Source organism: Citrus clementina, unplaced genomic scaffold (genome assembly GCF_000493195.1).
Source record: "Citrus clementina cultivar Clemenules unplaced genomic scaffold, Citrus_clementina_v1.0 scaffold_7, whole genome shotgun sequence".
In the NCBI taxonomy this organism is placed as follows: domain Eukaryota; kingdom Viridiplantae; phylum Streptophyta; class Magnoliopsida; order Sapindales; family Rutaceae; genus Citrus; species Citrus x clementina.
Window position 1 is genome coordinate 8,821,929 of NW_006262075.1, and position 16,027 is coordinate 8,837,955.

A 16,027-nucleotide genomic window follows, 5' to 3' on the forward strand; every position below is an offset into this window, starting at 1 on the left:
ATAAATAAAATTTAATAAAATAAATAAATAATATTTAATAAAATAAATAATATCATATTTATTAAAAATAATAATTATATCATATTTATTTTATTAAATTTAATAAAATAAAAATAAATAAATATTATATTTAAATTTATAATATTAAACATTAATTTTAATAAATATTAATTATTTATTTAATAATAATAAATATTTTATTTTAAAAAAATATTAATTTTGTACTATATTATCAATAATAATATTTCATTTGTGTTGCTATTATTAATAATTTTTATTCACATAATTTAAATTAAAATTAATAAAAAATTATGATTTACATAATTAAGAATATTAGTAATTATTATTAATTTATAAATATAATAAAATATTTATTTTATTTTCCAAATATATTTTTTATTAATTTTTTAATTACAAATTATAATTCTGTACATAAGGATAAAATTGTAATTTAAAATAATTTACTCCCAATCCAAGACAAAGTAAACAAATAATTAGGATTCTGATTGACAATCCATACTTTTATTTAGTCTAAGTAAACACCCTACTCTCACTCCCACTCCACACTCCTAATCCAAGAATTCTCACTCCTCAAGATTCCCACTCCAATCCAAAAAGTAAACACAGCATTAATTGTGGGTTATCTGTCTAAGTTGTGGCATCTTTTTGGATTTATCGGCTCATTTGTGCTTATGATGGAGAAAACCTTGGCTGGCATCAGATTTGCTCTATTGCCACGTGCAACTGGAAAAAGACAACACAGGTCCACGTGAAACTACAAATTCGAATGTTCTGTTAACTCGCTTTTCAACTTTATATTGGCAGATAATTACAATGATTAGTATGGTTTTTGTTTTTAAGTGTTACATTTTATATGCACGTTCACGGTACATATTACAATTATTATTATTTTTTAAATCCCTTACGTATGTTATAACTAGTCTCTGTTCTGCTCTAAATCAAAATTTGGATATTATTATTATCATTTTAATCTCACTTATGTAATAACTTCAAATTTTCTAAAACCCAATTTGTACCTAAAACTTCTAATTTGGAGTTATTATCATCAATATTATTTTTTAAAAAAATAGCTGCTAGATTATACTCAGGGCCGGCTCAACTATATTTGGGGTCTTAGGCAAATGATTTTAATTAGTTCTTGTTAAAATTTAGGACAAAAAAAATATATTAGTTATATATTATTTATTGAAAATCAATTCTTTAAACACTCTAAAATGTAAAATTATTAAATAAAATTCTATTCTATTATTGCTGATCCATGAAATTTTAATTCAATTATAACATTTTTACTTATTTTTTTAAACTCAATTTACATTTTTTTACTACTCATTTTCTAAATTAAACTCATTTTTCTATTTTTCTATTTTTTTAAAGTTTTTCGATATAGTTTTTTTTTTCAAAATAGATAAAATAAGCACACAAAAAAAGTAGATGAATAAAAATATATATTAAAAAGAAATAAGAACAAATAAATAATACAACTAATTAATGTCATAATAAAAAGATAAAATCTGGAATTTGAGATGAAATCATAAATTAACTTTATCTTTATATTAATTGTTTGAAGATTTGAGTAATAACCAATAGCCATAGAGAATAGAGAAAACTATTAGATATTTTTTTTTTCCTTCTTGAGTGGAAAGTAGAGGAAGCATTAATTTTTTCCCTCTCTCTTTTTTTCTCTCAAACAACAAGAACATATCGTGTCTTGATTGTTGGAGGAAAAATTTAATGGATAAGTAATAAAGTGTGGGACTTTTATAAAAGTTTAAAATGAATATAAAAAAAGTTTAAAATGAATATAAAACTTTTTAATTATAACATATTAATTCTAAAAATGAAATAGAAAATTTATAAGATTGAAACTATTTATTTATCGATTTTGTAGGAATTAAAACTAGGGTTGGCAATTTAAGGGCCTGGGCCGGGCTTTGCCAAGCCTAGGACCAGGCCCATATAATGTTAAATAAGTCCAGGACCTCTCAAAGGCCATCAAAGTTGAGCGGGCTTTGGGCGGGCCGGGCCAAGCCCGGGTTTTTACGAATTTTTAACTATAAATTTTCAAAACATAATTATCCAATACATAATACTACAATAGGCTAAAAACTTAAATATAATTCTATAATACATGATTAGCCAACACAAAATATAAAAATACTAACAATACAAGTACCGTACACAACATATAAATCAACCACTAATATATAAAAAAAAAACTAATAGAGACTTACCGATTTAGGAATTTTGACATGTTGTGACAAAACATTTGCCCTTTCCCTTTGCCTGATTTTTTTATTGTTTTGTTTAATTTTTTTTTCAATTTTATAATATATTATACATTTTTTAATATATACATATATAAAGCCATTATCCATAATATATAATATATATTATTTATTTATTATAAAGCTCGAGTTTTTCATTTAGTCCCTTGACTGAGCTCATATGTTATGGGCTTTATTAATTATAAGCCCTTACCCATAATTTCAAGCCACGGGCCGGGCTTAAAGCCCGCGGGCCTGGGCTGGGCCAACTCGGGCCTGGGTCGGCCCAGACTTTTCTGCCAACCCTAATTAAAACTACTAAGTACTACATTAAATAAAATTTATAGGAATTTGATAGTTTACTTAGGAAAAAATAATTACAAAATAATAATAATTTTTAAATTCATTTTCTCTTTTTATATACAAAATAATTATCTCATGGGACTTTCATGTAAAGTAAGGTCCTAGGCAACCGCCTAAGTTACCTAGAGGTCGAGCCGCTAGTGATTATACTAAGCCATAAACATAAAGCATGTGCAAGGTAAAATGAGTTACAATCACGGCACAGGTACACCAAAATTTGTAAGAGCATGCAGCGGGCCTCACGGCTGACGCACAAACACCTCAAGAACATGGAAATATGAACAAGGAAATTGACAGCATATAAGAGGAAAACGCAATCAGCAAGAAAGGTGAAGTAGTATACGTTAAAATAACAGCTCAAAGGATGTGATTCAGTTAATTTAATAAAAACAACAGTTCATGATAATCTCTAATCTGACCAGCTATGGAAATATATACGGATGTACTAACACATCTCAATTTCTTGTCCTAAGGAAAGCTAAAACAGGCGCCATTCTCATATATTTAGGAGACTTGTTCAGAAATTTGCAGATAAACCATCTGCGTATACCCATTAAATGCAGAGGTCTCAAGCCTAGCCAAACGCAGCCGTTGGAACAAGCCATGGCGGCCATCTTCAACAATTGGACTGCATACACGAGCAGGATCATAACGAGTTTGATGAGTGAGGGAAGGGCCAGCCACCGGAGGGAGCTGCTCCCTATAAACATCCAAAATTGATTCGACAAATTGGTTGTTCTGAAAATGTTCGGCATAGGAGATTGGCTTATTACTTTGGTTAAAGTTATCTCGCACCTCCCCTTTGACACCCCACCCAGTTTCACCCACCCCACATAGTTCTTCTGTATCCACTGCCTTCTCCCAGAATTTCTTCCTTTTCGCTCTAATCCTTGCTTCGTCACTATCTCTCAAGCAACTATGGCCACCACTTGGATAAAAATGTATAAGGCTAAACAAGCTATCACATTACTTGTGATCTTCATTTTTATGAAAGGGATACGAAAATAAATGGTATTTATTAATTTCAGTAAGAAGGAAAATGGATGATCTCCTTGTGTAATCTAAATTAAATAAGGTGTTAGATTAATAACTCTGCATGTGATCAATTGACCCTTATATTATGGTTTTTTTTTTTTATACACGTACAAATATTTTTCACATTATAACCGTTTACAAGATTAATGACGTACATTGAGCAAAGAGATTTTAGAAGGACCATAAACAAAAAATGATAATTTGGACCCAACAATAAATTTTTATTTATTTTTAAATATAAAAGGAATGAGTAAAGTCAAAATTAATTTTTTAACACCTTTCCCTCACAAGATTCAAAAGCAAGAGATCAACCAGATCCCTAGGAATGATCCAATCACCCCGGCGATCTTGATTGTGCCAACCTTTCAATAATCTTGCAGCCTTTTTGCCAGATTAGCAACAGAATCAACAATACATATGCTGTCTGTTATTGCAACAATGGAACAAATCTTTCACTCTCTCTCCCAAGAAAGTACATGATAAATAAAAGACAGCTTCCAATTATAAGCTCTTGGAATTACTAATTAGCAAAAATAATTCGTAAAATCTGTATGAAGATATAGGTTCTACAAGCATATTTGAAGTATTTTTCAAAAGTAAAATATAGATAGTTGACATAAATCAGCTGTAACTCTTTCTAGCCTATATAATTTATACAAGACTATTACAAGCTTCTCACTTGGGATCTTTCGACCAAAAGGAAAAGAATGAAAAATAAATGTTTCTTCTAGTTCATTCTTGCATTCCTCACTTATAATTAATGTACAGCTAAGTTGAATTATTGTTGTGCAGCCAGTTGGTTCTTCAACTCTTTCTTGTTCACCTGAAAGTGGCCAAAAAGAAAAAGTGAATAAAAGTAATGATTTAGTAACCTTTACATTCTCCCTTTAAATATGTTTCCCATTTTAGTAAAAGGACATGAAATGAAGTTTACGTGAGAAAAGAAATGAGATAGGCTTGCACTTTACCTTTCCCATAGCATTTCGAGGCAGAGAGTCCCACAAGAACAGACGAGTTGGCAGCTGAAAAGAAATAAGCATAGCAGTTATTAAAATGAATGCCTGAATCCGTTTGAACGAATTAATGAAAATAAACATTACATGCATGGCAAATTCGAACTGAATTGGATTCTCAACCACGAAACTACTCGAAGAAAGATGAAAAGGCTAAAATAGGAGATGGATATGGGACATGAGAGCTAGATCAAAGGAGAGAAACAGAAACTTATTTGGATGCCTACTTGGTACATAAGCTGGAATAATGAAAGGAAGGGAAAAAAGACAAGTATTTCTGGCTGTTTTTGGCTTGCTGAGGCAGCAGAAGCAGCTAATAAAATCTGCAACCTGGTATGAATCTCGTCTAAGGCTTTAGCAGGAATGATAAATGAGGGGTGTACTAACGTTATGAAATCTTAAAGAGCGGAAAAAGTCTGTGTTTCATCCTTCACATCAATATGGATGCACTTTAAAACAAATGATGAAAACATGCCATCAACGAATTTTAGTTTATCCACAGCTATCCAGTTAAAGGGGAAGAGAAAAAGAAAACAAATTGAGAGATGGTCAAGCAGCAATACCTTGTACGGCGCAAGCTTGTCTTTAGCCCAGGTGCAGAGTTCTTGCAAGCTTAATACAGGCTTTGACTTCTCTTGATCTCTCTTTGCTTTTTCTTCAAGCACAATTATGGCACTTACAGCATCTCCATAGTCTTTGTCTGGCAAGCCCAATACACAACACTCCGCTACAGCTGGATGCTGAACAAAAGAAGTTTTTCTTCTCTCAGATATTATTTTGTTGAAATAATTTCTTGGTTTCTTACTTTTTTTTGTTCCAATTGGGAAAAGGAAAACTTTTGAAAGCAGAGAAAAATATGTGCTTGAAATGAGGAGACGTTAAGAACAACAGAAACAGTTTGAGAGGACAATGAGTGATTACCTCCAAAAGAACTGATTCAATTTCCAATGCAGATAATTTGTATCCACCAACCTTCATAATATCAGCACTAGTACCTATCAAAAAGTAACAAATTATTAACTTTAATGGGAAAAGGCAGTTAACAACTGCTGAACACTAACACATGCTGTTGGCAATACATCTTAACAAATTGTACAACAATAAACATCTGTAATAAACTCAGAAAGTGCATTTCACGTATTTTTTTCACTCGTGACAGAAAATCTGTTCCCCCCCCCCCCCCCCCCGCGCCCCAACATATAGACCTGTATGTTACAATGACCATATATATATATATATATATATTGTATGGCATTTTATCATAGAGTATGGGATTCTTAGCAGCAGAAAATTAGATAGATATGCATGATCATAAAGTTATAAAGAAACATTAATACCACCAGCATTTCAATATTTAGACATGTATGTAACAGTGAATTCATTGTTTTCTCATATACATATCTGGTCAAACAAGACAATTTTTTAAGTTCATCAGCTAAAGGGAGCAAGCCATTTTGCTAACCACCAGCAGCACCAAAACAACAGCAAATTACGTAATGCATGTTGAGAAGGACATGATAGGTATCCTAAGTCATTAGCAAAAAGCTACACACAGAGGGATATGCTTATGGTCTACAAACAACAAAACAATTAGAGTACTAAGCTAATCTGAAAGTAGATCCCCTTACGGCCCAAAATGATGTAGTATCCATCTTCATCCTGTTTCCCTGTGTCCCCAGTCTTGAAGAATCCATCAGCAGTAAATGAGTCCTTTGTTACCTACATGTTATCCAAGAAGCAAGAAATGAAATTACATGAACTTTTCGTACTTCATGTAGTAGAAATCTTACGCAACTAGAGCAGTTTCATACTCATTGTCTAAAATAAATGCTAGAGTTTTCCAGGTCAATATAAACTAAAGCAGAACTTAGCTAATATAAGCAAGATGATAGGGTGCGTGACTCCTACAAGCAAGATATTAGTTATTAATAGAAATGAGAAGAGAAAGAGGCTGCATATGTCTGTCTATGTTGGACAGTCTGAGAGATAAATGAGCAACTACACAGAAGATAAAGAAAAATATGTACAGATGAATACCTCGGGAAGTTTCCAGTATTCCTTAAACAAAGAAGGGCTTTTAACGCAAATCTCTCCTACTCCTGCTGCATCACTACCACTTTCATCTTCAGCAATCTTGACCTATCACAAACACAAAAATGTCAGAGAAAATCTGCACTAAAAAAGACAGATTACAGAGTAATTCTGATTGAGAAAGGAAGAATAGGCACCAGAAGTCTAATATTCTTCCTTTCAAAGAGGAAAAAATTAAAGAACATTAATATTCTTCATTGATAATATACCAGACAGTAATTGTCATTACTTTGACGTCACTATTATCTAGCTGCATATGCATGAATTATTTATAAGTTATGGAACTTCTTAAATTTCTTTTTCCATAAAATTTATGCAGCACTTAATTTCAATTAAGGTTGAAGTTTACAACAGAAGGATCATACTAACCTGAACACCAGGAAGTGGATTGCCAACAGTGCCTGCCTTTCGTGCACCCCTTAAGGGATTTGATATTGCCATGACAAACTAAAGAAATCAAACCAACATCATAACCATGTTGATACTTGTAAATTTTTAGAAAAATAATAATTGTCCATAAAGGCAACAGGAGGGCCATAGAAATGCCACCCACCAGCTGTTATTTTTTGGTCCATGTTTTGTGGGTGGTAGAAAAGAATCAACAAGTAGGTCACAAAAACAGCAGCAGCAGGGGGTGGGGGGGTGTGCCGTTTCTCTGGCCCTTCTGTTGTTGCCTTTATGGGCAAATAACAGTGCTCTTTTTAAAAAGTATATATATACTACAAGACATGAAATAAAAGGATAGCTAGAAAAGGGTCTTAAATATGAGTTCGCTTACCTCTGTCATGCCATATCGTTCCAAAAGGCGATGCCCTGTGATAGTTTCCCATTGTTGCATGACAGGAAGAGGGAGTGCGGATGACCCACACATCTGCGGAATAGAGATGAAAAGTATACTGTTACAAACACTCATCCATTGGCTTTTCACAGGATTAAACCCAAATGAAATTTACATGCCAATTTACATGATAGGATTACTATATTTTATTATATACTATATGGACTACAATATTGTTGCATAGTTTGAGTCAATATAGAACAAGAAAATGCATTAAACATATTAAATGACTAATGAATGGAACCTTCCAGGATACAAACCATGAGGCGCAACTGTTTTGCGGCAGAAGCTGAAGCAGCTTGCAGCTCTGTGTCCATAGCTTCATAACCTTGTATTAATCGTGTATACATTGTTGGAACCTATGTTAATACAAAAGATTAGACTATACCAATCCAACATTGAGTTTAACAATACTATACAAAAAAAAATTGAATTTAGCACATTTAAACCACATGACAAGAACTACAATGCATTACATATAATTGAAATGTTTTCTTTTATTTGTAAATTAATTATCTCTTCAGAAGTGAAATCTAAATAGCAAGCTGAATAAATATTACAAGATACAATGCGCAAACTGCTGTCACTAATTCAAACACACTATAATCTTGGCAATTTCAAAGGAAACACTAAATGATCTTATTACGTAGCATGTAAAGGTAGTGATGAAAATAAAATCTTATAACCAACTACCCAACAGTAACAGCCAAGTTAGTTACAATGCGCATACCAAAATATTTTAACCTTTCAAAAATGACAAAAAGTATAAAAGGCATAAGCGCTGCCCTGTCAGAATAAAAATAACCTACATTTGCTTTCACAAGGTTAAAGTAAAGACTAATCTTACTCCTGTGAAAGCAGTTATTGCGTCACCAGCCCCATTGCCATTCACTGGATATGATTCACGCCATCTCTGCCAGATTCCCCTCACACTAAATTTTGGCATGAATTCAACCTTCAGTGGCATGATCAATCAATTACAACCAAAACAATTTGTAATTGTTCAGTAAGATAAAACAAAAGGAATATATATAGTGCAAAATGACTTACTGTGGCACCAGCATATAGCGGGGCAAGTAAGGCATTGAAAAGTCCATGGACATGTATACCGTAAGTTAAGGAGCAATATGTTCATATGTATTTGTAAGACACAAAGTAAGAAAACGCCAGCACCTAGCAAGAGGAATGTTCAACCTATAATCATAAGAAAAACAGCTACTGTAGCTTTCAGCATAGATATGTTCGATGGATATGATGTAGTGGTAAACAATGCAAAAATTGATCAGCTGATGTATATTCCCAAGCCTCGGTTAACATTTGAACCTGAAATTGAATCAAAGTTGCAGCAAGTGTTAACACGGAAATAAACATTGAGTAAGAAACTAAAGTCAAGGGAAGAAAACAATGCATAATTCAAAAGGGATAGCTATTAACAGTGTTGAAAAACCATAGATGCCACAAGCTTAACTTATTGTTTTAATGGACAACAATAGTATTCGAACTCCACCATAAACACAAATGCTATTTCACTAAAATGCCTCCTCACATCTTTGGCTGGATTTTATCAATGGCTATATATCTCCTCCCACAAAAATGCCTTCAAGCACAGAATTTGGATAAAATAATTGCTGCTAAAATTGGTTTAGAAACCGCAAATGCCAACTAATGAAACAAAATGCATCATATTATAAAATCTGTACAAGTGCAAAAAAATTAAAAGTAAAATAAAATCAATATTCAGATAGATTCTTCAGAGAGTGGCTGTCAAGAATTAAATTTTCTACGTTAAATAAACTAAGTTTTGCATACGAGTCTTGATAGTATGAGATTTTATTTAAAGTTTACCGCAGGGCATAAAGACAAGAAATGAACTATATAATAAAGTGGGAGCCAAAAGTCATGAGATATGTAATACTTAGGCAAATACCTGTGCAGCAATGCCTTTGTGTGTGTGGACAACTCCTTTAGGCTTCCCAGTTGTCCCACTCGTGTACACTATTAACGCTGGATCCTCACCTACATCATTGGAAATAACATAACTTTTCTTATGCGATCACAAGATAATTTCATGAGCTACCGAAACCTGCCCATATGATTTGATTATTGAATATCCTTAGGCTACCTCGTTGTCCGTCCATTTTTTCAGCCTGGGACTGATCAAACACTGTTGTCTCTGAAGATACGTTGGGAACAGGGGGAATTAGAGAAAATTTAGCACCACTCTTAGCAGCAACGCTTTGCAAGACCTCACGATAATCTTCAGTGCTTAGAACCATGGATATATCCTACAATCAAATTTAAACGAAAGTTCAAATTTTCATGCACAACTAAAAACATGATTACAGGAAGGGAACTTCATCAGGGCGTACTGAATCATGCATCACATGCAGGAGCTCAGACTCAGGGTAGCTGAGTGCAAGTGGAACTGCAATACATCCGCTGAACCAAGTCCCAAGTACTCCTGCAACAAACTCAAATGAAGGCTTCGCCACAATTCCTATTCGTGCTCCACATCCTCCAGCTAGCACAGCTGAATTCTCATTTTTGGTCTTTTCACTAGTCTGAATATAAAATGATAGAAATTTTCAAAGTTGAGAGATGAATGAAACTGGAACTCACTCCTTCAATGCATAGACACATCATGTATATCAGACTATAAACACAGAGGGTAAATGAATATGTAACCAAATTAATAATACACGTGCACTGACAAACATAACTAAGAGTACAAATGACTGAAAACTGTTACACTTTAAGTATTAACAAGTAATCACACTTACGCAAGATCAAAGAACATCAGAACAGGTGATTCAAACTCACAGTTTTAAGGTCATTACTGCACAAGAGACTAGATATTCTTAATGCAGATGACACAAGTTGATCATAACTGTAACTCTTTTGATCTGCTCTAATTGCAACACTGTCACGAGCCATAGAACGCTTTTTGTATGCAGCTTTGAAGACCTCCATAAATGAATTAGAATGAAAAGCTGCAAAAAATAAAAATAAAATAAAATAAAAGTGTAGAGTGTTAAGCAAACTTGATGTATAACGCATATTACCATGAAATAAACCCTTTTTAGATTTTTTTTTTTGCACAAAATTTCTTCAAACTGTCCCATGCCATAAATCTTAGGTCCAATACAATCAAGCCGAAAACAGAATAAGCTTGAGGTATGTTGAGGAGTGCTAATTAATAATCAAACATTTACTAATTAATTGCTGAAATAACACTAAAATTTACAATTCAACCAGCAAATAGACACACTGTTTCTTTTCTTTATATTTTTATTTGTCTGGAACAATGCTAGATAAATCACTCGCAAAACTTCCTCAAAATTTGATGATCATTTCATACACGGTCACATATGAGGGTCCTAAAATGGAACTTATTTCACAATCAAGTTCAAGAATTCATCAATATTTAAAGTAAAAATCAACGATCCCACAATTTAACAAAGAAGAGACTTAATGTCTAACACATGCAAACATCAAAACAGTACCCCAAAAAAATAAATAAATAAAAACAATTATCCATTCGAATCACTATAAAACGGAAACCGAGTGAGGCATTTCGTCGAGCATTAAACCAACATTCCAGACACAAATAACCAAACAAAATACAAACAAGGAGCCACTTACAGGAGCGAAAGCGAGCTTGTGGGAACCGAAACGGGGTCGTTCTCCTGGCGAAAAGAGCTTCGAAATTGTTAGAAAATAAGAGACGTTCCCGGCCCAAACGACAAGTATGCAAAAACGAAGACGAAGATGATCTCCTCAAGTTAAAGACGGTGATAGCTTTTAATGAGGGGCTAGTTCTCATATTATTTATTACAAAAAAAAAAAGAAAAAAAGAAATTAGGTGGAAAATTTATGCGGGTATTAATAAATTTTTTTACTGGTTTGATCGGTCAATCAATGCTGGCCAAAACAGTTAGGCGGCAGTACTAGCAGAGCCTTCAATTCAGTTGCTTCTTGTTAGTTTTTGGGTTGAATTTTTTTTTTTTTTTTTTTATTGATTTTGGCTTCGTGAATTGAAAATGGCGCTGTCTTAGCATATGGAATTGGTTTTCGAATTGATTAAGCTTGTTTTGAATTCTTGGCAACGTGCTTGGTTAGTTCTGCGAAAGTTCGTTATTTAACGTTATGTGTGGCCAAAAATTACCTCCAACAGTTATCATTTTTGTTTGCATAGAATTTAATGACTAGACTAGGAGGCTTGTTTGTTAAAGGCCTTAAATCTGAAATTTTATATATTTCAGGCTTGTTATTAAATTTATTTTTTAAAAAATTTATGTTCGATTTTCAGGTATTTTATTAGATAAATATAAAAATAAAATTTTATAATTTTTATTTAAATGAAAAAAAATTGAATGAGAAATAAATATCATATCGATTAATTTTTTACGGCAAAAATTTCTAGAAAATAAAGAATTTTTAGAAAAAAGAAGCTATTAATATTTTATTAATATTGTAATTTGCAAACCGATGTAAACAAAGTAAAAATTAGGATTTCTTTTTAATGTAAGCCCAAAATTTGTTCAAAAAAAATAAAAGCCTGACATTCGCTTAGAAACAACCCATAAAAAAATTATAACCCCAACAATGTTGCGGCCCAGCTCTTATGGCATTACGGAATGCACTAACGCGCCATGATTTGGAAGCTTCACACTTCGCATCGCAGCCTATATTCACTCAAAGGAAGAAGAATGAAAGCTTTGTTATTCACAAAAAAAAAAAAAAAAAAGAGATTACGTATCAAAGATTAATTTTACAGAGACTCTCAAAGCACTTTCTTTCTCTCAATTTAATCAGAAATGACTCATAAAATCAGCCCCAAAACGCCGTTTTCTGGAATCGGAAATCTAAACTAACTTAACTGTCCTGCTAACGGTCAAGCCACGCCAGCATAACAGAATTTAACTGATTTTCTTATTTAAAATTACTAATTTTGAAATGGAACATCTTCAACAGGTTTCCCGATCAGCCATGCTATAACGTCATGTTCAACCTGCCTGTCTCAAGATCAACCGTCGAAAACCAGACGTCAGAGCACTTGACTCGTCCCCCTTCATTCGACTTGGATTTCCCAATTCACCATGAGAAGTGAATGCGATATCATCATGTTCGACGTGCTCCTTGACACCGGAAATATCCTTGTATTTAATTTGATACTGATTCTGTGGCATCTGAAATCACGTATCTTGCTGCCCATGTTATGTTAATTCTTGGTATTTAAAAGAAATTAAAATGGTATTCATCGAAGACTATCTAAGATTTTTTTTTTTAAAAAAAAAAAAGAAGCCAGTTACCTTGTGCAACATCAAAGCAGACATGAATTACTCGAGATGCTTGCGAAGACAACATTTTGTGTTATTATTCAGCAACTTCAGTATTGATTCCCCCCTTGATACTATGAAGAAAAATTGAAAATACAAGCAATTAGCATGGCTGAAACGCTTACATGCCTTGAATATTCGTAATTGTAAAATATTCTGATGACTAGGCAGTAGGTATCCAGGTTGAGAAAATCCAACATCATACACTTTCGTGATATTCAAGGTAGCGTGTTTCGTCCTAATTCCACAAAGTTTGTGTGTTGTACCGTCCTTTGAACAAATGTACGCATCCCCCTGGAATCAAGCATCCATTGCACCTGTAATATTAGTTCATCATAAATAGCAAGATCATTTGAAGTGACAGAAAACAAAAACAAGCATAGAAGAAGAGGAGTACATATAAGATATGTGCACGGCCAGTTACCTTGTCCGTTTTTCTTGTATCGACATCAGACATGAATAACTCAAGACAGTCACTGAATGCTAGTGAAAACAAGATTTGACAACTTGGATATCACTAAGAACATTTCTTCTTACGCCTGCAAGAATTGTCAAATGATTTAAACATTTATTATCACTTGTTAATTAGTTTACAAATAGCAACAATCTTAAGAGGTCGAGGAGAAGAAGAGATTACGTGGTGATTGGTGTAACTGAAGCTGCGTTGATAATTGATCAAGGGCCTCCTTGCAAATACTGGAAACCAATTTGAATGTTAGGAATGTGGGATATCTTAGGCCATTCCTCTCCTGTTTCCTTACTGCAACGTCTTTGCAAATTAGAACTCTTCGATGCCGCCAAGTTTTGCAGTGTTGTCATCCGACGAAGGAAGTTGGACAAGTTGTCTACCCGTCCAAGTGATACTCTTCGATTCTGTTTAGAGGACGATGATTTGCTGTGGATGTAGATGATTTGCTGGACAAGTTGTCTACCCGTCAAAGTGATACTCTTCGATTCTGTTTATAGAGTGGTCATTTCCTTCATATGATTAGCCGTTCCATCATCTTGTTCAACGGTAGTCTTCAATTAACATCCTGAATGTATTATTTATTTTGCAAACCTCTTATGAAGTTATCTAAACCTTTTTGTCAATTACACGTTTGCTGATGAGGCTGGATGTTGGTATATGGAGTGATTGGATTCTAGTTCATGGAGGCAGAATTGAAGAAGAAAATATGTTCCGGTTTCATTTGTATGTTATTGTGCATGGCTCAAACGAATTATGTTAATTGTAGAAAGTCAGTTTGGGCTCGCAGAAAATAGATCCGTTTCTTTCTTGTCCATTTAGTAAGGCCCAAAAGGCAACTGAACTGAATTCTCTGAATAGTGGTTTGTACTTTCTAGGGAAAACTGAGTCCAGATTCATCATAAAATCCATTTTTAACTGAAATTACTTAAATAACCAAAGGCATTTGATTCATCTCTTATTTTAAATGGAAATTTAATTAAATTATTATTTTTAAATCGAACTTTTAACATCCACGTTATTGCATAAATTGATTGAAAAAAATTTTTTTTTTTGAGAAAATTATAAAAATTTAGAGTTATAAAGTAGAAATTATGTAATAAAAATATAATAATTTAAAATTTAGTGATTTGTATGTAAATAAAAACTAAAAAGAAAATACTTTTTTTTAGGGTGAAACTCTATGGGATTATGGTTAATTTTACTATATGGGTTTGTACTTATAAATTAAGTTGGGGTATTTTAAGAAATAAATTTGAAAGGGGTGTCAGAAGGATTTTAAAAGTACCACTCATCTGAAAATTTTTACTTGATCCGCAAACCGAAGAAAATTTGTTTAGTGCTACCGTAGGAGTGCACATGCCATATGTTCTTTCATTGCTTTTTGTTTTTCTAAAGTGATATAAAATCGTTTGAATGGGAAAGATAATTTGGTAAAAGTATATATTTTAAAAAAAATAAATAATTTTTATTGTGGGTATTAATTAGTTGAGCTAGTAAAATAATATCTCATAAACTGACCCGCTAGATAAAATATATAAATGTATTGAAAGAGAAAAAAAATAGAGTTTTGCTAATGAAACTTACAACTCTTGTAAAATATGTAAAAGGAAATATGTCTTTTTCACCCCTAAGGCTTGATGTAATAACTCATTTCATTTTTATTGTTTAAAAAACAGCTCATTCATCCTTATTTTTTAAGCAATAGCCCAAAACACCCTTTCATTAATTTACTGTTATTATATTATATAATTTATTGAAGGTAAAATAAGATTTCTAAATAATGATGAATTATTTTAAAATAAACTCTCTAACACAAATAAAAAACATCTAGCTTTAAGGATAACTTAATAAATAAACAATAATAACATTAAATAATATGTAAATATATATATATTTAGGACCAAAAAAAAACATGAATTTCACAGGCACTAGAGTAATTTGTTTTATCCTTAACTTTAATATGGTCGAGATAAACAAATAAATAATCAATCAGTAATGTTATTCTATCAAAAGTAATTACAAACTCCTTCATTTACTTAGAAAATATGTACTAAATACATTACAACATATATTTAAAAATACTACTGAATAAAATACAATGCACTGGATTGTATTTTTTTTTTAATCTTTTAGTTTATTCTTGATCTTACTATAAACAATGATTCCTGACTGAAAAGAATTATTATTATTATTTAGTTGACTTCATTAAAAAAAATTAATAAACACACACACACACATGTTGCAAATTCTTTAATATTATTTTTGTTTCATTAAGTTATCATTAAATTTTAAATTTATACAAAAAGTCAAATGTTATTTAATTATTCTTCAAATTTTTATTTTAAAAAGCTTTACATTTATTCAACTGAAAATCCTATTTTGTCCTCAATAAATTATAGAGTAGACTAATTATAAATTTATGGAAGGTTATTTTGGGTTATTATTTGAAAAATAAGGATGAAACGAGTTATTGTTTAAAAAGTAAAAATAAATAAGCTATTATATTAAACCCTAGGGATGACAAGAGCTTTTTCCCTGTGTAAAAACTAGTAATATAATAATAGAATCTAATATCATGTTACATTAACTAGAAG

The 16,027-nt window shown here is 32.1% G+C and overlaps 1 protein-coding gene across 1 annotated transcript; it reads right to left on the reverse strand.

Annotated features, from left to right (window-relative positions):
* Positions 1 to 4,204: 4,204 nt before the first annotated feature.
* Positions 4,205 to 11,738, reverse strand: LOC18037732 (malonate--CoA ligase). Its single transcript, XM_006426879.2, has 17 exons — positions 11,268 to 11,738; positions 10,446 to 10,615; positions 9,995 to 10,186; positions 9,748 to 9,910; positions 9,553 to 9,641; positions 8,879 to 8,948; positions 8,676 to 8,728; positions 8,473 to 8,580; positions 7,886 to 7,984; positions 7,566 to 7,658; positions 7,157 to 7,234; positions 6,734 to 6,835; positions 6,325 to 6,415; positions 5,618 to 5,691; positions 5,260 to 5,436; positions 4,652 to 4,705; positions 4,205 to 4,506 (listed from the first exon to the last, which is right to left on the reverse strand). Exons 1-17 carry the CDS (start codon positions 11,446 to 11,448, stop codon positions 4,462 to 4,464), a joined length of 1,839 nt encoding a protein of 612 aa, XP_006426942.1. The 5' UTR covers positions 11,449 to 11,738; the 3' UTR covers positions 4,205 to 4,461.
* Between the last annotated feature and the right edge of the window lie 4,289 nt (positions 11,739 to 16,027).

Bases quoted from the DNA above. Each gene is read 5' to 3' on its own strand.
- LOC18037732 (XM_006426879.2), bottom strand. From the start codon at position 11,448: ATGAGAACTAGCCCCTCATTAAAAGCTATCACCGTCTTTAACTTGAGG. The intron at 9,642-9,747 runs GTAGCCTAAGGA...CCAATGATGTAG, and splicing joins AAAAATGGACGGACAACGAG to GTGAGGATCCAGCGTTAATA. The intron at 7,985-8,472 runs GTAAGATTAGTC...GTATTAACATAG, and splicing joins CAATAACTGCTTTCACAGGA to GTTCCAACAATGTATACACG.